At 40.7% G+C, this 24,593-nt stretch overlaps 1 protein-coding gene across 7 annotated transcripts in view; it reads left to right on the top strand.

The window, feature by feature from the left end:
* Positions 1-24,593, top strand: part of smoc1 (SPARC related modular calcium binding 1) — a 58,896-nt gene that overhangs the window by 28,126 nt on the left and 6,177 nt on the right. For 2 of the 7 annotated variants that reach the window (XM_063496622.1, XM_063496620.1), the window contains exons 7-13: positions 2,085-2,177; positions 2,566-2,646; positions 13,217-13,409; positions 15,131-15,213; positions 17,682-17,787; positions 18,600-18,844; positions 19,557-19,590. In XM_063496622.1, the coding sequence (XP_063352692.1) occupies positions 2,085-2,177; positions 2,566-2,646; positions 13,217-13,409; positions 15,131-15,213; positions 17,682-17,787; positions 18,600-18,844; positions 19,557-19,590 (835 nt within the window). Of the gene's footprint in view, positions 1-2,084; positions 2,178-2,565; positions 2,647-13,216; positions 13,410-15,130; positions 15,214-17,681; positions 17,788-18,599; positions 18,845-19,556; positions 19,611-24,593 lie in introns of all 7 variants that reach the window. The other 5 variants (XM_063496624.1, XM_063496623.1, XM_063496625.1 and 2 more) reach the window with 4 other exon arrangements.

The raw sequence follows: 24,593 nt of genomic DNA, 5'->3' as shown, positions 1-24,593 counted from the left end.
CACCGGAGTATATTCTGGAGCATCTCACACTTCTGATAACCAGTTGTCTGCTTGACGTTTATTCAGCTGTGTAAAAACTATAACTTTAATCTCAGCCAAACCGATTTGCTCAGGAACAAATTAAATACTAAAAAAGCCAAACAATAACATTTTTAAGTTATCTAAGTGACTTATGTATGTTAAACCTGAGTAGCGAAAGACGGCGGTGGGTTTGAAAACGATTTGCCGGGAGTCCGGTGTTCTCACGGGCTGTAGTGAGCCTTGCCCCCGGCTAGCTATCGAGCTAGTAGTTAACAGGCGTCTCCGAAAATGTCGGAGCGCTTTTGAAAATATGTCGTGTCTTGATAAACTGAGCAGATATTTGAGGTTTACACAGTTACATTCTCGCCTGAAAATATGTTAAACGTTTATTTTGTGACCCAGAAAGAATAATAAGAGTAATATTAAAACTAACTAGCTGCCGCCATTGTTGGAAACTGAGCTGGGCTGCGCTATGAATTCTGGGACAGAGCTACTTCTTCTTCTTCTTCGGGGTTTAATGGCAGCTGGCATCCTTGTACATGCAGTGCTGCCATCTTCTGTTTCAGTCCGTTATTACACTCTTAAATCCTACTACTTATTCCTCCGTCTTTTGTGATCTTACAAAGCTTCAAACGACACGTCGACTATTAAATCAGTCGTCGACGATTTTGATAGTCGACGTAATCGTGACTAGTCGACTAATCGTGGCAGCCCTACCTGCCACTTTGAAACAGTGTGGGATTGTGGGCTACATAGCAAACTCAAAAGTCTTCAGGTGATAACAGAGGGGGACTTCCAGAAAGCATTCTTGAATCTTTAATAGGCAGAGTTGCAAAACTTTATAATCACATCTATAAATGTAAAAAAAAAAACGGACTTGAAATGTTTCTAGTTTTTGCTTAACAGTTAAAGTGTTGTATTTTTGTTATACCCATATGAACTTTAGCATTGCCAGAATTTACTGCGTTTAGGAGAGGAAAGTCAAATATTTAGTTAATAATTTACCAAGAAAACTGAAGACAGCAGTTTATTTGGCCTTCAGTGTGGGAGCAGAGACACAAATATTTTACCAGTGTTTAACTGTAATGAATAAGAATAAACGTTTATACTGTGATCTTCAATTTTATTACTTGTAGTTTTGGTTAGTAGTTAAAGTGAGCTGCATAATTGCATCTGCCAAACGCAAGGGAGTCACGACAACTTTTAAGTCTCCTTCTACACTGGCATATTTTACGAAAGGAAAAAAGAGGAAAATATTGCTCAATAAGATTTTTCTGTGGCTTATTAGTGTTTTTTATTTTAGTGTCCGAGACAGTTAATTATCTAGTACTTCATGTGCTTTGAAGACATAAAAGTTTGCCCCGAGGATGATGCTTGAGTGATGCGTATCTGCTTGGGAGAATAAATGGCCTCGTATTATTTTTGTAAAAACTCATGTGATTCCATTTTAAACTGGTTTTGTTATATATCCTTCTACCTAACCAAGGTGTGAAGGACTAATTTTCCAGCGTGACGTGATTGTAAACTAACGATGAGACCATCACCGAATTCACTTTGGTAAATTCCCTGGACATCCATTAGTATATTATTTCCAAATTTTAATGCATTCAAGTTACTTGAGATCTCACCAAAAACAAACATTTTTGGGTGGACTAACCAGTTGACCTACTTGGCATCCTAGCGATACATTACAACATAATTTGACAATTAAGAATGACGACACAGACAGTTTCACCTCTTTGCATTAACTGTGGATGCAGCTTTCTGATGCTACATCTGCACTGCATTTGTGCAGGTCCTGAGGAGCGGTGTCCTCCTCGTGTGAGTGCCTGGTTGTGTGGTTTACACTGCGAGTGTGAGTAAGTGTGCTAAATGTGCAGCTGATCATGTTGGTGTGAGGATGATTTATTGATGCATGTGTGCAGGACCACATGTGGGTGTTTGTCTCTCTCTCTCTCTCCTTTCTATATTATTCAGTCTGTCTGTCTGTCTTGGCCGGGCCATGTGCAAATCCCAACCATTCAACAGTTCTGGAGAGTAGATTGTATTAACCTCAATAATAGTAGTCTCTTTCCGTTTCTTTCTCACCCTTAACCCAGATGATGGCTCCAAGCCCACACCCACCATGGAGACTCATGTCCCCCCTGAGGGTGATGGTAAGCCTCCTCAATAACTCCTCCACAGTCGCTTAGATAATTAGTGTGCATACAGTATATTTATAATGACTCATGGGTTTAAAGGCAGCTGACAGCATTGCTCTTTTGTGTGCTTACATCCCATGTCTTAAGAATGCACCATTACATCAAATGGAAAAGGCCAGATGTTAAAAATACCAGATGATACATTTGATATTTTTGGAAAAACTGGGATCTTGGATGCAATTTTAGCTTTGGTTTTGTGGGCAAAGCTTGGCTGTGCATGTTGCTTTTCAAATAAGTAGCTACTGGTGAGGTTAAATAAAGCACGGCTGTGTGTAAAATTTTCTCGAGATCACCTAAATGTGTGAAAGCTATTTGTCTAGAACTTGCCATTCTGTCGCTGCAGAGATAACTGCTCCAACACTATGGATAAAACAGCTGGTTTACAAGGAGAACAAGAAGAACAGCTCCTCTTCCAGGAAACCAGGTGAGTGAAAGAAATTTTTTCTGCTTATTCTACACATATAATCTAAAATAAAGGCATTAAGGGTATGCATTAATTTGGAGTTTGTGTGCGTGAAGCCCTTAAATTATCGCATTGTTGGATGCTGTTAAACTCAGCTCTTCTCTGCTGCACTTTTTACATACTCAGGCTAAATAATTAGCCATACTGACCTTTGGAAGATATGAAAGCTATATCAGAGAAGTTGCTAGAACCCTAAACAAAGTATATATAAACGTGGCTCCGGTGTAACCAGTTTCAAAACCACCAGCTTGCCATGAAATGTAATCTGTTTTAACTTGAAGACAGACCTACACTGCCAGGGTTATGTTTTGTGGTTTCATTCCTTTGGTGTAATTTGTTTAGCTTTCTCTGTCTCCTTTTTAATTATGCCTTGACGTGTCCACTAAACTCTGGGCGGTTTGATGGCTGTACCAAGTCGAGGAGTGAATGAAGTGTGGCCTGTGTGAGCATATGTGTATTAGGAGTAGATGGATATATTGGTTAGCTGATATATATGGGTTGATGTAAATCTTCGAAAGTCTAAAAACAGTCTATTTTGTTTAGACTTGTTTTTCTTCAATAATAAATCTTTCATTCAGACTGTATCTCCTAAAGATGGAAAAAGTTGGAAAAAAGTGCAAATCAGGCACCTACTGTGTGTGTGTTAAGCTATAATGTTTCCACGAGTGTTTAAAAAAGCATTTATGATTTAATCAGACTTTCAGAAAATCAAATACCCATGAAAACTGATGTGGAAGCTTGCAGACTTGTAAGCCACGTAGTTTTTGCCGTTAAAATACTGAAAAGAAAAAAGAAAAAATTCACCACATCTCACCAGTAGTTTGTCTGCCTGTCTTCTCGCACACATCAGTATTTTGCATCTAAATATTGTTGATGCATCTATGTAATCTCACAACTCTTCTTTCATCCTAAACCTTTTTGTCTGCCATTTACCACAAAATCTGATTTTACATGCTACGCTGCAAACAATGAGGCATACAAATACTTGATTGCACCTTGGGGCTTCCTGGGATTTTGAATGATGGTGATGTGGCAGGGAAAACTGTGGTCAGCATTGAGGGGTGTATTTTATCTAAGAGGTATTCGCTGTGACAGCTCTTTGAAACTTCTGTGGAAACACCAGCTTCCTGTTTCAAATTAGCATCCGGTGTCCTCAAAGGACAAGCGACAAGGCCGAGTGAGGGGGAGATGTCATCACATTTGAGGCATGAGCGATGTGTGTGTGTGTGTGTCTACATCTGCATGTGATTGCAAACCGCGTGTGTGTTTGTGTGTGTTGTCAAAGGAGATTGTGTGCCTGTGCCTAATTTAAAGTTGGAAGGCAAATAACAGTTACTGGAGGAAGTGTACTTAAACCTCTTCTTCTTTTGGCTGCTCCCTTTAGGGGTCGCCACAGCTGATCGTCTGCTTCCATCTCAACCATCCTCCTCTGCCACACCAGCCCTTTTCATATCCTCCTTCACTTCATCCATGAATCTCTTCTCTGTGGTCTTCCTTGTTTCCTCCTGCCTGGCAGCTCCATATTAAACATCCTTTGTCCAATATATCCACCATCCCTCCTGTCTGCACATATCCAAACCATCTCAACTGTTCCTCGCTAAGTTTGTCTGTCTTCTCTAATCTTGTCCATCCTGTATATTTAGCTCTGCCCTCTCCAGCTCTGCCTCTGTCTTTTTGTCAGTGCCGCCATCTCCAAAAAATACATCATAGCAGGTCTCACTACCATCTTGTAAACCTTCCCTTTTACACTTTATGCTATCCTTCTATCACAAATCACCCCCTCCACTCTTCTCCATCCACCCCACCTGCACTCTCTCCTTCACCTCTCTTGTGCAGTGTCCGTTGCTTTGGATGGTTGACCCCGGGTATTTAAAATTGTCTCCTTCACTTTTTTACCCGTTTCTCTCTCAGTCACACACATGTATCCTGTCTTTCTTTCATTCCTCTTCTCTCTAGAGAATACCTCCACCTCTCCAGGCTCTCTTCCATCTGCTCCCTCCTCTCACCACAGATCATAGCATCATAGTCAAGGAAATTCCTGCCTGACCTCATCTGTCAGGCAGTGTCATCCCCAGTGGAATCCCATCCCCACTCTGAACCCATCTGTCATTCCCACCCCACACCTCACCTCTGTCTTACTGTCCAGCAGTACATGTCCAGCACCACCCTCTCTGCCATTCTCTTGGCATCATATGCTTTCTCTAGATCAACAAGAACACTGTGTAACTCCTTTTGACCTTCTTTATACTTTTTCACCAATACTCATGAAGTCTCATCTTAACCTAGCTTCAGTGTTATCCCTCTATAGCTACAACAGCTTTGCACATCACCCTTGTTCTTGAAAACTTGTACCAGTACACTTCTTCTGCTTACATTCTTAAGTGCACTGGCTCTTTTGTAATTCTTAATTTCATGAGCTAGTTACCAGTGCTGGGTAATGTTACTTTTAAGAGTACTTGTTACGTTACAAAATATCCACAATATAAATTAATTTCTTATGTTACAATGTTACCCATTTAAAAAAAACTTTTTATTGTACTTTGAGATACCAGCATTCACAATTCTTTGCACATGTTAATTATATTGTCCATGTAGCTTACTGTACATTTCAGATAAAGAAAAGAGGTAAGATGTACTTTGTTTTGGTGGGAAAACCTTTGTTATAGCAGTTTAAAGTTCACAACAAACATATATGAAATATGTAGAAAGGCATATAACTTACATATAATACAGTATGAAAAATTAATTAGGTAAAAACTAATCTGAAATAAATACAATAAAGTAAAATAAGTATATTTTACTTTAAGTATTAGTAATATTACAATAAGTGAAAAAGCTACTCTCAGTTTAAGGGTGAAATAAACTTAACATGAGAGGGCAGGACTACTAAATGTAGTGACAAACCTCAGTGCATAGCAGGTTGGTACCGGTAGCATCACTTCTATTAACAGTGGCAGCTGTAGCATTGTTTGCTGGTACTTTTTAAGGCAGAGGTCACATTTTGCATGTGCATTTTATCTGCAAAAAAAAAAAAAAAAAAAAAGAAACAGGAAAAAATACCTCAACAATGTAATGATCGCCCCTTTGTCACAAATTCTTTTAGCTACAAGACTTTGTGGCAACAAAGGAACAAAAACACATCTATCAATAAATTAAATAACTAACTTGTAATTTGTTAGCTCCAGCATACGCAATTACAGCGTGTCTTCTGATTGGTTAGTAAAAAAAAAAGTCCATTGTTTGTCTTTTGTTAATATCCTTGATGCTGTGCTGGCAAAAACAACCTGAAGCAATGACATTGGCCTGCTGCTTTGAGTTACTGTTGCATTCATATATCAGTTCAAACAGTCATTACAATCTAGGCATGCAAAAGAGCATCTCTGGACAAACAATACATCAGTCTTTGAAGCAGATGGACTACAGCAGCAAAAGACCACACTGGATGCCATTTCTGTCAAGTAATGAGGCTAGATGTGAAAGTATGGATCCATCCTGCCTTGTATCAGCATTTCAGGGTGGTAGTGATGGTGTGATGGTGTGGGGGAGTATTTTCTTGAGACACTTGGGGCCCGTTAGTACAAACTGATCATTTAAATGCCACAGCCTAACTTTATGACCACAGTTTATTCTTCTATCTTCAAAAGCTGCCACCAGCAGGATAAAACACCATGTCACAAACATCAAATAATCTCAGACTGGTCTCTTGAACATGACAGTGAGTCCATTGTACTCAAAATGACCTCTACGGTCACCAGATGTCATTCTAATAGAGCAACTCCATATGGTGGAACAGGAGATACACATCATGGATGTGCAGGTCACAAATCTGGAGCAACTTTGTAACGCTGTCCAGTCAGCACAGATCAAAAATAAAAAGAATTAAGGCAGTTCTAAAGGCAAAAGCTGTCCAACTGGGTACTAGAAAGTGTTATATTGTTGTATTATATTCATACACTTACTCACTCGGGCAATTCGGCACGCAAAAGGGAAGAGACAGCGAATAAATCTCTCTACCCACCAGGCAATTTCTCCACTTGATTCTAGGACAAGTGCAGAGACTGGCAGGGCTCCTTATACTGACAAACTGCTTTATCAACTTCTGGATAAAATTATTTTTAAGCAGAGAAGATTTGGCACAACAATCCTTATTTAAACCTTCCTGTCTTTAAATACAAAGTGGGATAACCTGAGTCCTCATGGAGCAGACATCCCGCACGCACTTAAACTGCGTTATTCATTTACAGGCTTTGTCTCTGGATACTCAATAATTCTGATTTAGAGCGATGTGGAGATTGTGCTAGTGAAATGTGTTTGCTTAGGCAAAGCAAAGCAAGGTCCATTTTTCAAACAGATGCTGTGTTGCCAGACTTTGACGTGCTGTTGATCAAATGTTGCAAGCAGGGGGAAGCGCTCTGTCATGCAGCTCATTTTTAAAAGTGTACAGAGAAGCAGAAACTTACAAACCACCACTCCTCTCTTGTGGTGAGGCAAACAAAAGAAAAACAAAAATGCTGAAGGGATATAATGCGATCATGTCATTAATGAGCATGATTTTGTTTAAACATTTGCAGTCTTAAAAAGACTTTTGTTTCTTGTAATCCCATTTACATGTCATGCATGAGGGCAGGATGCACTTGTTTAACTTTAAAGGGCAATAAGTGTGCACAGCAACAGGTTTCGGCCATGATGTGTTCAAAAGTTACACCATCTTTTTAATGAGTCTCTATCATGTCAATCCTTTTGTTGTGTTATAAAGACAAACACATGCACCTATATACATCCTCACAGAGTTCCTCTATTACTAACATTTCTGCCATCTTAACTGCAGAGAAGGCAGACAATGTTGCAGTGATTACCCAACAGCTGAAAGCCATTGAAGTGAAGTGAAAAAGAGAGCGATCGGAGGGGGGAGAGCAGGTTTAAAGACGGAGGAATTAGGATGGAGGGAAGCAGAGTAAAAGAAAAAGAAAGAAAAAGATGTAGAGGAGTGGAGGAAAGGACTGAGAAAGTGAGGGTGGTCACAACAAGAATAGGAATAAAGAAAAAAAGGAGATTAAAAATTATTTTGCTAAGGCTGGAGCCTCAGTAACAATGGCCAAAGTGAGACGTATAAAATGGGGCAAGTGTGTTATCAAAGATACTGCAGACAGCCATCTTTTGTTCATTATCAATTTGCCCTGAAGAAAATCACGACAACAATGATCACATTGTTACAACTGTTCCTGACTTCCACTTGTGTGGGTTTCATTTTTTTTTTCAAACTACAATATTTGTTTTCTGAGGGTTTTGTGTTTCTTGTCTTTCAGTTCCTGTCGAAGGAAGGGAAATAAAATTGAAAAAGAAACAAAAACAAAAAATAAATAGAGCAGAAATGCAGATATCCAAGGCAGGCCTGGACGACGTTGATTGAATTTCATGTCCACACAAAACTGAAAGGATTACATTGCAAGCATCCAGCCTTTTTCCATTTATATGTACAAAAACAATTTTCTTTTGGGAATCCTAGTGCCTGGCGCCAGCATAACCTCTGTATAATAAACAGTGCTAAATAATTTGGATGTGAAGGAACCTTGGCGAGGACAGCACTAAGAACACTTGAGTATGAGTCCTTACAGGACAAAAAATGTTCTTTAGTGCAAGGACACGTTTAGCTCTGTGCTGGCAGCCACGCTCAGGAAATCTGACCTCCCCACCTCCCACTCTCCTCAGCTAGGACTCAGGCCTTCTGCTGAACCCGCCACCACCGTCATCTCCATCTTTATTAACTTCACCATGGATCGTGATAAGAGAGTATTGTGTTTTGCACACAGTCACTGCCAAAACAAAAAGAAACAGAAGTAATGACATGCTATGTTTTTCATGACCCAGTGTTCTCAAAACGCCACCTATAAAGAGCAGCTCAGTTTTGCTGGGTTCAAATTCATGATATCAGCTTGATTATTGCCTGATGCGGACAAAGCAGGGCACTTGTTTAAGCTGGGGATGAAAGCGAGCATCGTGTACAGCAGTCAGTGTCACAGAAAGACTTGCATCTTGGAAAAATTGTGGAAGACTCAAAACAATTCTGTCACTTCTGTAAAGTTGACTGACGTGAGTACAGAGTGCTCCACCAGCTGTTTAGACTTTTTCCCCTGCTCAGCTTTGCAAAACTGGAAACAAAGCAAAGCAAAAGATGAATAATGTTGCTGGAGTAGCTAGGTGGAACTATTAAACACAAGACAGCCAGTATCGTAATACTATCTGGTTACCATTGGCTGTTTACACTCTTTTCCTGAACTTCCATCCAGTGACATCAGGCATCTCGTGAAAGATGGCAGCCATGATTGATCAGGGACCAGTGTAGATCTGTCATGTGTCTCAGTCATAAAAAGACAAGTTTTTATGACTAAATGGATACGGCAGCCATTGTAACAGACAATAATATTCTGTACTCTGAGCACAGCATTATGATTTAAATGTCAGCCTTTAAATCAGCACTGTGATTTTTATTATTATTTCCTGCTAAGGCTCCAGAATACTGGTTTGGCATTACGGAGCAGGGCAGCCTCGGATGGAGTTAAATATCTTGCTTGAATTATTACTGCAGTCCACCTTTGGTAATTGTAACGGTCTGTGTAGACACCAGCAAATATTATCTGGACACTTACTGTCATCAGATGAAAACTTTATCTCTATGGTTTCTGTGTTATTGTCAATTTGAAAAAAGACCATGATAGTATCATTATATTTGCTTTTGAAATACAGGTGTAGGAAAGAGGAGAGGGAGTCTATAACCATGTAGAAAAGAGTTACACAAGGTATTATGTGTGTAATTTAAAAACTTCAAAGCTATTGTCAATACTGTTAGGTACAACTTCTTAGTAATGGGTTGGACCTTTTAAAGCCTTCAGTACTGCTTTCATTGTTTTTAATGTAGATTGTACAAGTTGCTGGGGACGTTACTCAGAGATTTTAGTCTATATCCGTGGTACGAATCTCCTGATCCACTAAAACCCCAAGGTTGCTCTATTGGAATGAGCTCTGGTGACTGTGGAGGCCATTTAGGTACAAGAAACCAAGAAATGATTGGAGTGTTCACAAAGGTATGGAATGGTTAGCTGCAATAATCAGGAAGTCTGTGGTTTTTAGATGATGTTCAGCAGAAATCAATACTCATCAGACCAGGCAATGTTTTTTCAATCTTCTTTTGTCAAATTTCTGGGTAGCCTGTGTGGCATCCAATCTACTAAAAGGTTCAATGTGTTGCGTGTTCAGAGATGTTCTTCTCCATACTTTTTGGTGTGAGTACATTATTTGAGTTACTGTTTCCTTCCCATCGTTTCGAACCAGGTTGGGTATTCACCTTTAACCTCTAATATTAACAAGGTATTTTCTCCCAAAGAAATGCAGCTCATTGGATATTTTCACTATTCTCTCCAAACCCTAGAGATGGCTGTGTGGGAAAATCCCAGTAAGTCTAAAATGCTGAGAGCAGCCTGTCTGGCACCAACAATCATGCCACATTCACATTTCACATAACCTTTCTTCTCTATTCTGATGCTAGGTTTGGGCTTAAGCAGGTCAACTTCACCATGTCTACATGTTTAAATCAACAGCAACAGATTCTGAAATGCCCAGAGCAGTGCCCACAACTAGTGATTTGCTATTGTGGCTGCTAACGTAAAGGGGTTTAATACAACCCGCTTTTTATTGGACAGTCTTAAATTATGTAAAGACCAGAAGTCTAATTTCTGTTTTCACTGCTCAACTCCTCTGATGCTAATCTGAATTAGGCAGGGGCTATGTGATACAGCTGTTATTCTTTGGTAGCAAAAGCTGAGTAAGCTAAGACTGCAGGCACTGTCTTGGCGCTAGTCAGCCCCTTAATGTGAAAACACCACCACATGTCACCACCTTGAAGAAAAGTCACTGTGGCTCTGTTATTGTTGCTTAAGGCTTCGTCATAGCGTACTTGAATGTAAAATGAAGAATAGATTTGCAGCGACCAAAGCACACTTAATCACCTTGGTAACCATCTCAGCAGGCAGCTCTGTTGGACGTGGCTTAAGAGTGAGCAATGGATTAAATGGATGTGAATATAAATACATTCTTCATCCACTGATGTGCACTGAGACAAGGTGCTGCAGGAGCATCTCTCAAGGGTTGAGGCCTGTTTTTGAGCAGAAACATGTAAGACTGCGGTGGGTAAAGCCATAATTTAACTTTGCTGCTAATGGCATTACTTTTGGGGTGGTCAAAAATTGGTGATTTAACAGAAGACCTATTTGATTTTAATGTGACTATCTCTCCGTAACCCAATGTTGTTACTAAACAGTGACAGTTGCCTGCCTGGAACATGCTTGGAGGGAGGATGCCTGGCATCCACATGCTTGCTGTGCAGTATTTTAACATGGGCTTACACAGACTTTGCACAAAGGTGCTGGGAGAACAAATGCCTGAATGGAACATTTACTTTCTTACATAAACCTCTGTCCGGTAATATCTACTGCTATGACCCCCAGATAAACTCTCAGTCACAGCTCAGACAAGACACCACTGTAGCTCAATACTCTCAAGGCTGGTCCTAACGCATACTGACCAAGCAGCTCTTCCCTAGCTTTTATACTGTCAGGTGGCTGATTCTCAGGAGAACCGGATGGCAGCTGAATTCAAGAAAGGGGCAGGGTGCACTCACCCAACATATGTCACCACATATGTGAAAATGGCATTAATTCAGGTCTGAGTCTCCGAAGGGACCTGTCAGTGACCCCCTGATAAACACAGGTTGCGAAAAAAAAAAGTGTGTCTGCGACTGGTTGGTAAGTTATTTCTTGAGGTTGCTGGCTTTACAATTGTTGTGGTTGCTTATAGTTTGCATGGAAGATGTTGACTTCTCTTGAAACACTTGTCATTTATTCTTGAAGGTGTAGTGAAACTTGGAAAAAGTGCAATGCAGACCTGAAACAGACTTCAAAGTAAAAGTTGAATATTTGCAGACAAGTCAGCATTTTCCATGCAAACTACAAATGACCACAGCAACCTGTTAGTGACTGCCAGCAGCCTCTAGCAACCCCTTGCCAACTGCTCATGGAGTACACACTTTTCCCTAGTGACTGATAGGGATGGGTACCGGTATCCGATGCCATTATGGCACCGGTTCTGACATAAACGGTAGTAACCAGACCGAAAAGCAGCGCACATTTCGGTGCTTTATTTCGGTGCTTTTTTTCCCTGAGATGTCATACACTTTGGATTCTAGCCAATCATTTTACCTTTCCAAGGATAGTAGGCGGGCCCAGGTACGTCCGTTCTTTTAGAGCAGAGCTACAGATTAAAAATGCCCAAGGTGGAGCGGTCAAAAGTGTGGCTGTACTTCACAGCAAAAGATGCAAACTCAGCAGCCTGCAACAAGTGCTTTAAGGTGATACTGTGCAAAGGAGGTAACACCTCGAATCTGATGAAACACCTGGCGACGTATAGCATTTTTTTTTAAATCCGAGAAATGCACCGTATTTGATAGCTTGCTGCAAGACCGAGCACCGAGCACATCTACTGCGGGTATAGTGCCTGTTATCGGACCCGGAGTTAGCAACATCCCCCAAGAACCCGAAGAGGAGAGTCCTGGTCCCTAGCCCTGTCAGTGTAGCAGAAATGATGACGGATGATGATGGCAGCAGCAGCCGTTCTTCTCTGGGCGAGTAGCTTAATGTTGTTTGTGTGTAATTTACATTGAGTAGGGCTAACCACGTTATTAAATTAATGCATGTAAGGTGAACTAGCAAACACCATCGTAGTTACATGCGGCTGTCTTCTTGTTTGATGGCAAATACTCCCTTCACCCTGGCCAAAAAGGCTAAAATGACCAAAGAAAAAGAGGAAAACAGTTAAACATGAGAGGTTTTTGGACAAAGTTTGTGTTCTCCATTCTTTAAGCACCGGTTCGAGCACCATTTAAGCACCGGCACCGTTTCAAAAGTACCGGTTTGGCACCGGTATCGAATAAAACCTAAACGATACCCATCCCTAGTGACTGATGATTACCATGGGCATCACCGACTCGTTTCTAGACCTGAGTTAACAGAACAGCAATCAATTTCATAGCAACTCTCAGCAACCATTTGCAACCGGTTGGAGAATACATATTTTCCTCATGACTAGTAGTTACGAGATGGTTACAGGTCTCTAGGCCTGTGTGACTGATTCTTTATAGAGCCAGTGCATGACAGAGTTTCACTGGAAAATGCCCACATCAAAACTTTTGGTTTGTATTTATAAATTGCCTGGTCAGGACATAAGGCTTTATGTTGTTAATTGTCATTTATGTCCTGAATAAAATGCACATTAATGCATTTTTTCCCTTTTTTGTGCTCACAGGCCACATAAAATGTTACCAGAGGCCACCATCTGGTTTGCAGTGAACACTTCCAGAACCCTGTTCCACATATTTCACATTTTAATTTAGTAGTAGTCATTTTTTTGCATATGTGCTGTCTGTATTTGGTTTCCCAAATCTGTTTTTTTCCTGTACTGAGTGTGTTTCTAATACTTTTAGAGAAAGTTCCATCTTGTGACCAGGAGAGACAGAGTGCTCTGGAAGAGGCTCTGCAGAATCCTCGTGAGGCCATTTTCATCCCCGACTGTGGGCCTGGAGGCCTTTACAAGGCCGTCCAGTGCCACCAGTCCACAGGCTACTGCTGGTGTGTTCTGGTGGACACGGGACGCCCCATTCCTGGAACCTCTACCAGGTAATATTATCAGAAAAATCACATAAAGAAACAATATCATTTATTATAGTAGTTACAGATGTTTTTTAAATGATTTGATATGTATGTCTGTCTGCCATCATATGAATAACTGACATGCTAATAACAGGACTACTGAAATGTGTCAAAAACAATAATCTGTCTAATTTTAAACAAGCGTGCTCTACGGTAGTTAATTTGAGGGCATCTGAGAATCAATGATTATGGAGTCATAATCACCAATCTTGGAATCCATTCCTGAAAAGCACATATTGGTTCCAAAATTTGAGGCAATCAATCCCCCAAAAATAATTCACTTGGATCAACAAAGGAAAAGCTCAAGAATAACACCTTTTTGCTGTAAGTCAGACTAAAGTGGTGGACCCACTGACAGACTGGTCAGTTATATTATCCAGAAAGTTTCTGATCCAAGCTCTCTTGCCAGTTCACTTGCCAACGCAATTAGTTCCAAGATGATGTGAATTTCGGTTAGCTAGCTATAAACACTCTGTTTCTGGAATGACTTTGTTTTTAGTGCAGTTGCTACTGTTTACATTGCTTTGAGGAAAACACAGTATTTTTTGTGCACGAGCTTCATGTTGGGGGATCTCTGAATTAAAAACATGTTCGAAAAAAAATGATTGTTCACTGCTCATGTTTTGTTTCTGCAAAATGTTTTCGTAAATTGTAATCAGAAGATGAATATTACAACTTCAAACAAGTGGCGAGACAAAGACAAAGCGTGGACTATAAGCATGCACTGGTGAAGAAATGAACTGATTTTGTTCCTGAAAGGGAATCATCATTCTCTCTCTCCAAGAGGCTTAATGCTTTACAAGCTGAAGTAAAGACATTTTTCAAATCTGAAGATATGGTCTCCTGTTTGAATAGACAATAGCTCAAGTTTAGTTTCAAATCAATAAGATACCAGAAGGCTTATTTATTTATTTTTTGACAGCCTAGGATAAATCACTTGCACAACAGGAAACTTTAGACAGAGCAAATTCTGATCTGAATTTCAGAGCTCTTTTATGAAAACCCTGAGGTGATTATTCCTTCACATAAAAATACACTTGGACTAGAACTCATGTCATACATCCCAGTTTCTCTTTTCCAAACAGCAATGTGCAGAGTCATCCATCAGATATCCCCATCTTGGATCAGTGGCTGTGCAGACTGTGTAAAAAAATATAGAGTTGATAACTTGCTTTTGCTTAAAAAAAAAAAAAAGACAAATCAAACACATGTGCTCAATTTTCCATCGTATCCACGAACCACTGATATAATAGCCAGGAGAAAACGAGTCATGCCACGCGTAATGCTGAACAGTTTGTTATGGTTTTGAAAAAAAAAAAAAAGCTCTGTGCACTTCAAATCCAAGCTATAAAGAAAGGTTAATCACGGTCAACTGAGATGAAGGGAGAGCATACAGATCAAAGACAAGAGAGCAAGAGGTTGTAATTTTAAGAAGTCAGAATTTGAATCATTTGTTACATGTTGCAAATGAGATCATGGAAGACTAATTGGATTGTGGTGGTTTTTTTGTTTAGTTTGGTTCGGTTTTAGTTTCAGGTCATGATTTTTTTTTCCTTCTCTAGCTGTTCAAATCTTTCGAAATGAACTCCTTTGATGTCTCCAATTTTTCACACTTTGCTAAGACAGATTTACGCTTTTCCTCTTCGGCTTCTATCTAATGCAGCCATGTGCTTGCCTCTTTGTAACAGGTACCAGACGCCTGAGTGCGATGGAGCTGCACGATCTCGAGTCTCGGACACAGAAGAAGCATTCCAAGGCAGAGAACTGCAAGGTCACTTCACTTTTTCACTGCAGTTCAATCCAATTTGGGTGTGGGAGTACAGAAACTTTCCATTTATTATCTTGCAGAATTTTTATAGCTGCTTTAGAGATTAAACTTGCTTTCCAAATAATAACTGTCAGTGGACTTTAATATCAAAACACTAGCTTCTAGCCAACAACACAGCTTAGCTGAGGGGGAAAACACCCTCTCACCGGGACTGGCTGCTTGTCATGGGTAAATGGAAGCTTCTGTAGCATGAAGGGTTTGGCAAGTGTGGTTTGGTAGAAAGAAAATGATTTTTACATGAATCTGTTCACAACAATGTCTCTTTGCTGGAAAGAGAGATTGCTGCTTAAGTTTTTTTAATTTATTTTTTGGCACTTTGAGCACCACAAGGAAGGCGCGTCATATTCAAGAGAACTTTTAAAGTCAATATTGCCAAAACAGAGAAACTTATACCAAAATGTAATGGAAAAAAGCTTTTTATAGCTATTTAGATGAATGATATAAGCAAATAACAACTGAAAAATAGTATGTATACCGAGATGTGGTTTGTCAATGTATACGTGTTTGTGGCTGTTGCAGAAAAAAAGCCCAGGTCCTACATAATAATCCACATGAATTCTGCTTTTAAATCCATGTTAAAGAATGTAACCTGGAAAGTTTTAAGTATGTATGACTCAGACTGCCCCCTGAGCCAGAGGTCGTAACATAGGCTCATACTCCTTTGCCCTTGTTACTGCTCACTTACTTTTGTTGCCCCTCTGTTTCCCCATCATTTAAGGCTGCATTGTAACTCTTGTTTAATTCCCCATCTGGTGAGTTTACAGAGTCAAGCATACTCCTGACTGTGCAGCAGATGTGTGGTATGTTTTATGGAAGGTGTTAGTGTTGTGGGGTGTGGTGGCAAGGCATGTGGGGGGGCTGCTGGTGGTGTTGGATACTGCAGGGAGCTGAATGTAGATATTTTTATGTACTGTAGCGGGATGTTCTGAACCGCCACAACAAAGCATGATATTTCATGGCTGTCACATCAAGGCAATGGTGAAAAAAGAATGCTTAAGAGGGCAGACTTAACAGCATTTGGCTACAGGTTCAGCCTTACCAACTACACATAGTGGCAATATTGCCTCGGTCCTTTTGAGCATATAACAGCTCTTCCTCTGAGACCAAAGGATGAGATCCATTAAGTTCAACTGTAGTAAAGTAAAGGCTTAGATGCCTGTGGCTACACTTTGAACAGAATTGTTTAGGACAATGCAATTTGTAATGTGATAATGGTAAAGTCCACCAAACAGTAAAGCAAAATTACACTTTTCATGAATCAGCAAATGCCTTTAAATTGAAAGGTTGAACACATCCACATACATATGCCACCAATGCAGTATTTACAGTGTCTGCTCTGTAGGTAAAGCCTGACTTTATCAGCTGGCCTGTCACAGATATACAAGTATTGCTGCATATATTGTTCAACATCCACCAATATTTAACTTCATTTTAGGTGTTAAGAGCCAAAAAGATTTTTTTGGGGGGTCTCATTTGGAGTCTCTCAAGGGTAAATGCCCTTCTTTATGTTTACACATGCAACAATCATGTTTGTGGCAGCTTTCATGTGCCCGCAGCTTCTTTTATGCTGGCAGACATCCTGAACCACCTTGCCTCATAAGCTACATACAACATAACAGTTTGCGCTTCATAACACCCCAATTTAACACTTGGATTAAAGCACAGCGAGGTAGAGATTCTTCAAGCTTGTCATGCTGTAGGAAATGCTAATTGGATTCACCTGGCGGGGCATCAACCCGCCTCCCACAGACCGTCCTGAGCCAACACAAAAGGAAAGAAAAGACGTGAATGGCGCAGAGGACGAGGAGGCCACAAATCCTCAGAGAAAGGGGGAGGAGGGGATCTACAGAGAAAGCTCGAGAGAAAAACGAAGAGACTGAAAAAAAGGCAGAATAGGAAGATTAGTTTACAGTGCAGCTGCGTTTGAAGTTTCCCTTTAAGAGACACAATTAGGAGGGAAAATTTTGCACGGGTTTTGTGTGCTTTTAAAACCATACATCTGGGCAATTAAAAAGAGCTACCCAAGGTGTTCAAAATTGTGCCATAAAAGTTAACAGGTCTGCACTGCTCAAGAAAGCTCTCTCATCACAGCACACTTCTGCCCCACCTCACCCATGTGCCTCAGCTCTGTGTTTTTGAAGTCTAACAAAACAGCCAAACAATGTATTTCACCTCTGTTAAAGCATATATTCATATGTTCATGTTTTTCACCTGGTCACTTTTAACAGATTTACTTGGTCACTAAGCTCTATATAAGGTTTGCTTTGACGGTCTAACACACGTTTTCTATTTGACATCTGTCACAGTGGTTCACTGGTGTTGAAGGTTTAGAGGCTCTTCATTGCGGCCTAATGGCTCAAATTAGTTGTGGTAGGTAATTTTGGTGTATTTTTGTCTTTTATTTGCACCAGGCTGCCCTGAGGGCAAGAAAGTGGAATTCATTACAAGCTTGTTAGATGCCCTCACCACAGACATGGTGCAAGCCATAAACTCACCAGCCCCCTCTGGTGGTGGGAGGTAAGTAGCGTCACATACCACAGAAGACTGACATATTGGCTGATTGTTCGTGGAAAACTTTGTTTCCCTCTGGTTTCATGAATTGCAAACGCATAGTATTTCTATGACACACAGTGTGAAGAACTGGACACTAAACTTCAGGAGTTACTATGCATCGGTGCTAAAGATGTGTGTATGACGGATCTGAACGATATTTTGAAATAACAGTGTCCATATAGTTAAATACTGTAAATGCTTTGGGGAAATATCAACTGTTATCTACTTTACATTTTTCTGGCATAACACAGTATATCTTTCTTTGGTGATAAGTGTTCAGTGTTTTTCAGCTGTGTGGCCAGCCAGCTTTTATCTTCAGGGTGGTTGTTAAAATGCTGCATACAGAAGCATTTCTGTTAATGGAATTTAGAGAAGTAAAAAGTAGAGAAAGTGCACCAAAGTTGTTATCTTGCCATAATTCAAAGACAAGAAATTAAATTCAGGGTACATGGATGAGGACATCCTGTTATATTTTGTATTAATAAACTTTTTATAGAATGTACAATAGAAACATTAAAATAATTATAACTGTAAAAGAGCAACCAGACAGTACATCATTTTTTTTAATAGTAAGAAGCTGTGGATTACTGTAGACACTGCAAAATGTGAGCCCAGTCCTGGAAAATTTCTCTGCTAGTACTTTACTGTAATTTAACAGTAAATTTGTGGCTATTGATGTGGTGAATGTCCCAAAAGTAATTCTGCCCTCACATTACTTTTTGAAGTTTGCATTAGATTTTCTTTTTCAGTTTCTGTTGCCTGTTATATCTACTCAGGTTTGTGGAGCCTGACCCCAGTCACACTTTAGAAGAGAGGGTGGTGCACTGGTACTTTGCCCAGTTGGATAACAATGGTAGTCAAGACATCAACAAGAAGGAACTAAAGCCTTTCAAGAAGTACTTGAAGAAGAAAGCCAAACCCAAGAAATGTGCCCGAAAGTTCACCGACTACTGTGATCTGAATAAGGACAGGGCCATTTCTCTGCAGGAGCTGAAAGGCTGCTTGGGCGTCAGCAAGGAGGGTAAGAGAGGAAGAAGGAAGCTGAAGAGAAAACTAGGAAATCAAAATGGCTGAGAGTGCTGTGCCAGCAGGGTCATGCAGTAAGACCATGACTGGCCTCCTTCAGCAACTAGACAGAGATGCCAGTTGGCATTAGGAGCTCATCTGCAACTGTTTTATGGCTTTCGTCTGTTGTTAATATTTTATTATTGTTACATAGTTTAATAAACATAATTATGGTTTCATAGCTTAAAAATGTGAAGTCAGTCACAGTAAGACAGTAATTTTAAGTAAAAGATGAAGTAACTGTACTGCAAGTGACAAACAGTTGAATCAGTTCGCAGTCCAAAGAAGGCTAATGCACTCAGCACCCACTAATGAATATTTAGACAAGACTGATGCATTAACCAATCCTAGACACACACAGTCTGGGCAGGAAAACTGAAGTACTAATAACAAGTTTGCTCCTAATAGAGACTATTAGCATTTGTCAAACAAGCCTAACAACGATGAGCTCAGAGCAGCTGCAGTTCAAATATTTGTGAAGAGTAGAATTTTACTTGGTGTTGAATATTAAGAAATTATATTTTAAGCATTAATATCCATTAATAGCCAATTTACCTTATGCACTTAAAATATAACATTTGCTGTGTGACCAAAAAAAAAGACCCAACAAACCAAAAAAGAAGTCATCCACTCCCATTAGGTTTAATCACAGTTTCTCTTTTTTGCAGGTAGCTCAACAACAAGTGGCAACCAAGGGACAAGGCAAGGGACAAATTTGTTCAGTAAGGCAAACTAATATGCTTTCACTAACTCTGCTTCTTGCTTCAGGAGCTGTAGTTGGCTTGTTGTGTAATCCATTAACACATATACGTACATGTGCAATGTGACAGTCTGGCATAGTTAAAACTAGTACTAGTGCATGCTATTCCCTGTGTGATTTGTTATAAACACACAATTACGCTGGCCTACTAGTTGTTAATTACATTTTTTGTAAGTCACAGCAACAACAAATAAATTTATGACCAACTCATCAATCGACCTTTTAGTCCGTCTCGCTGCTCTTTTCCATCTTCCTGTCTTCTTCTCCTCTTGATCACTCTAACGGGATTCCCCTCAGTGAGTGGTGATTGATCCCACTGGTGCTGCTGACTCTAACCACCAGCCCTATTCAACGCCACATAACACTGAGGTCATGTGTTTACCCTGGCTCTGCCCTCCGGTGTCTGCAGAACAGTGGCTCTGAGCGGGCATAACGTCAGGGTTCTTGGACCCCGGGCATGGCTGCCAGGATAAACAGCCTCCCTCTGCTGGAGCAGAGGAGGCTCGTCTAGCTGTTTCACTACAGTCACTGAATCTATCACCTTCATACTTAAGAGCTGGAGGTAAATGGCCTGACAGCTTTATATGGCTCCTAATGCTGCCACTCAGGCACTATAAGCTGCTGATGATTGTGGAGAAAGTGAAGTATGAAATAAAGAAAAGAAGAGGGAGAGAGCCTGCAGAAAGAAGCTAGAGCCTGTAAGAACATATGGCATTGTTCACTGTCTTGACTAAGAGACAGCCATTGTGTTCAGGTATGCCTAGCTGTTCCTTAATGGCCTGGATCGTTTTTAAGTGAAGCTGCCTTTGTCAGCCCTTAAATCTTATCAGGCACTGTCCTCCGGATCGTCATCGGGTTCTTGCTTGATATATTTACCATTTACAGTGTGTGCTTTTTGCTGAAGGATTTCAAGCATTTGAGGAAGAGTGGAGCTCATCTGTATGAGGTTTCTCCCTCCCGACATGTTGGCAAAAGCAAAGGAAAAATATCTAAATACCTTGGGAGATATTTCCTGAAAAGAGTGGCATCCATCCTCTGAAGACAGTGGAAACATCATTACAGATGAAGCCAAGGCCAATGATTTTATTCTCTGTAATCTCTTCTTACAGTCAGTCAACTGGTAAGCCATAGGTCTGGAAGCTCAGATAACTCCTGAACAAAACACAAGAATGTTTCACTGTTAAACAAGTTGAGCAAGGTTAACAAAGTTCTTTTTTTCCCCCCGAAAAGCTTAATTCCATTTAGAAATACGTAAACACATTTTACAGTAAGTGCAAACACATGGCCTTGTGCATGTATGAGTGCTCACAAACACCTCAAAGGGTCATACACAGTTAAAGGATGTTGAGGATCTAGTGAGAGTGACTACAGAGGCCTTAGTTTGCAGTATGCATCACCTGCTGTCAAGAATAGCACGAGCTTTGTGAATGGGGATTTGCTCATTTTTGCTATAACACTTAAAACAAACAGGCTAATCAACAAGTTCTAAATGTGATGGTTTGTACATCATGCAGAATGTCATGTATTGTCAGATTGACAGCAAACTGAAGTCCAGAGTGAATCACATGATGGGAATGTGATGGAAGGTGGTTTCAAATCCTGAAGGATTTATTTTCACTTTGTTTACAGAAGTAAAACCAATATGATTTCTTTTTTTATGCCATCTACGTTAATTATAATCCTTTAATTAAAAATAAGCCTGTGGTCATATGAATATGTTTTTTTTTTAGTCTTTAAGCAGAGATTAGGAAGGAAACTAATGAGCTCATCACTTGAGGTATTCATAAACTTATTTCACCTGGCAGAGGCAAATAAATAATTCAGTGCTGTTGTGTAGACGAGACGAGTAACAAAAACAGATGAGACAGTCTAGCACACAGAATTATGCTTTTTCTGTTTTCTGTCAAACTCCTCTCTTCCTCTTGTCTCCCTTAGTGCTTTCCTGTCTTCTTCTCCTGTTTGTCCTGGCTACGTCTGACAGGAATGAAAGGAGGGCATTATTGAGCAGCCTTGGCACTGGGGATACAGGGCCATGAGAGAACTCCTGCCCCCTCAGAGCCAACACCACTTGTGTTTTAATTACAGTGACATCAGCTTGACTTTCTGGCTTCTAGACTGATGTTAAAGAGGTCATCAGAGAGGATACTGACAGGAAAGCATTACTTCTTTATATCATTAGCTTCACGAATTTGCTACAAAAGTCATTCAATGGGCTGTTTTTACCTAACTGAAAGTAAACTCAAGCCAGTGTATCTCTCGTCTTAGCCAAGTGATTTCCCCCCTGCTGCCATTATGCACAGGTATACCATGATTCCCAGCTCTTGAGCCAAGTGGCTTTATTGGTCAGTCCCAGGTGAGGCCAGGCGATTCACCGCTAGACAGGATCTGCTTTCAGCTCTTTATCAGAAGTGGGGCCAAGGTGTCCAGGGAGAGGCTGGAGAGCTTTGTGTTGTTAATGGCACAGACAGTGTCCTTAGTGACTGGGAAGAGAGGAGGGAGAGGACCATTCGCTCCTCTGGAGCCTCGTAATTGCAAAGCCAATTCATCAGCACAACTGTCGCTCAGCTCCTCACAACAGAGACATTTATCTGAGCTAAAGAGAGGAACAGCATGACTTCGGTGGAAAAAGCTCTTAGGAAATATTGTGGACCTGCCTCAACAGGTAGAACATGCCACTAGTGTTGCCAAGGTAAAGGATTTATGACAACGAATACTACCATTTAAAAATCCATTAATGTGAGAAAGGCCAAACTTTAGCCAGATACTTCATTTTAGGTCTGAAAAACCATCCATTCATTCATCCATCCTCACTTATCCAGGTTTGGGTCATGGCGATAGTTAAAGCAGAGACACCTAGACCTCTCTCTCTCTGGCCACCTCGTCTTACGCAACTGTGTGCTATAATCTGTAAGCTATAATCTATCCAGTGTGTCCTGGGGTTGCCGCAGGGCCTCCTTGCAGTAGAACGCCTGAAGCATCCTGGAAACATCCAGGAGGCTTTACTTGGCTTCTTTTTCAATGTGGAGATGTAGCAGCACCGCTGTGAGCCAACCTGAATCACAGAGGTCTCTTATGGAGAGTCCAACAACTCATGAGGAAACTCATTGTTGTTGCTTGCACCTGCAATCTCATTCTTTTGGTTACTAGCCAGAGCTCATGGCCTTGGCCGTAAAGGTAGGAACATAGACTGACCAGTAAACTGACAGCTTCACCCTCAGCTCCGTCTTCAAGCCAGTAGTGTCCGCCTCACTACAGATACCACGCCAATCTGCCGTCATTCTCCCACTTCACTCTCCCCACACTCGTGAACTCAAGACCCCAAGATACTTAAACTCCTCGACTTAAGGAATAGCTTGTCGATGACCTGGAGTTAACACTCCACCCTTTTCTGAATAAGAACAATAGTCTGAAACTTGGACACCCTGATTCATATCCTACCACTACATAATTAGCGGCAAACCACCCTAGTGCAAGTTGAAGGTCGCTGGTTGATGAGACCAGGAGAACCACATCATCTGCAAACCACTTCTTTGCAGATGGCTACCAGAGCAGAGATCCTCCAACACTTGGCTCCACCTAGAAATTCCATCCATTAAAGTTATAAGGAATCGGTGATAAAGGGAGCTGTAAGTGAGGCCATGCGAGCCAAGCTCTCGCTACCACTGTACAGGGACTGAATGAACTGCAGCTACTGGCCAGTCAACCTGTACTCCTGGAACACCACCCAAAGGATGTTCCAACAGATGCAGTCGAATGCCTTGTCCAAGTTCACAAAAAACATGCAGACTCATTGGGCAAACTTCCATTCTCTCTGAGAGAGTAAAGAGCTGGTCCAGTATTGCAAACCACCATGTTTCCTCCTGAATATGAGCTTTTACTAACAGATGGATTTTCCTCTCCAGTACATTGTCATAGACCTTGCTGGGGTGGGTGAGAAGTGGGAACCCTCTGAAATTAGAGACCATGTTCTGGTCCCCCCTCTTAAAAAGGGTTACCACCACTCTGGTCTGCCAGTCCAGAGGCATTGTCCTCAAGTTTCATGTGATGTTGCTGAGATGTGTCAACCAAGACAGCCCTTCAATATCCAGAACCTTTAATTAAGAACTCAGTCTCTTCAAGGCTCGGCAAAAAGGCCAAGCTCAACTTCAATCCCAGCAGATCATCTGATCTTGTTACCAGTCAACAATAGCTGATTTCTTAGCTGGACATGCAACTGTCCACAGTTATTGCACATCTGCAAGCACCTTTGAAACCCCCTATACCCTAACACCTCTTTTACATGGTGTGCGTGACTTAATCAGTCATATCTGTTGTCACTGGTATATGCCCTGTTCTGTGCTGGGGTATTGCTGTTCTCTCCAACTGGCTTTCTATGTATGCACATGGAAGGGTGGGGGAGTCCCAGAACAGAGACATGCTGCCAAATATAAAATACTAAAAATGGAAATCAAAATTATCTTTTGACAAGGGATCACGTTAACCTCATTGCTTCCATGCAAAGAGGCAGTAGAGATTTTTGGTATTTCTGTTTCAAGCACAGAAACTATTTTTTACGACCTAGGTGGATATAAGATGATTCATTCTGTTCTGGTCACATACAGGACCTAAAGCAATATTTATTTACATAAAAGTGTCAAAGCTAAAACTGCAAACAGTAGTCACTTAGATTAAACAGACTCATGACAAGATTAGTTGGCTATAATATTTTATTTTGTACAGTTATAGTAAAGTATAGATGAAAACATCCACCGCTGGATGGCTCATGTGGAATGTAACTGCTGATTTATAGGACAGTGGAAGGATTGTGATGCATTAAAGTCTGAACTGAGTTATTGCTTGTAAATGTATCATCTGAGACTACAGAAGCCTCTAGAGTGAAATCAGCTGGGCTTCTTTTCGTAGCTAAAAATGAAATCCAGCTTATTGACAGATACTGCACCTGCAG

Source organism: Pelmatolapia mariae, linkage group LG16_19 (assembly GCF_036321145.2).
Source record: "Pelmatolapia mariae isolate MD_Pm_ZW linkage group LG16_19, Pm_UMD_F_2, whole genome shotgun sequence".
Taxonomy (NCBI): domain Eukaryota; kingdom Metazoa; phylum Chordata; class Actinopteri; order Cichliformes; family Cichlidae; genus Pelmatolapia; species Pelmatolapia mariae.
This window is presented reverse-complemented; position numbering and strand designations above follow the sequence as displayed.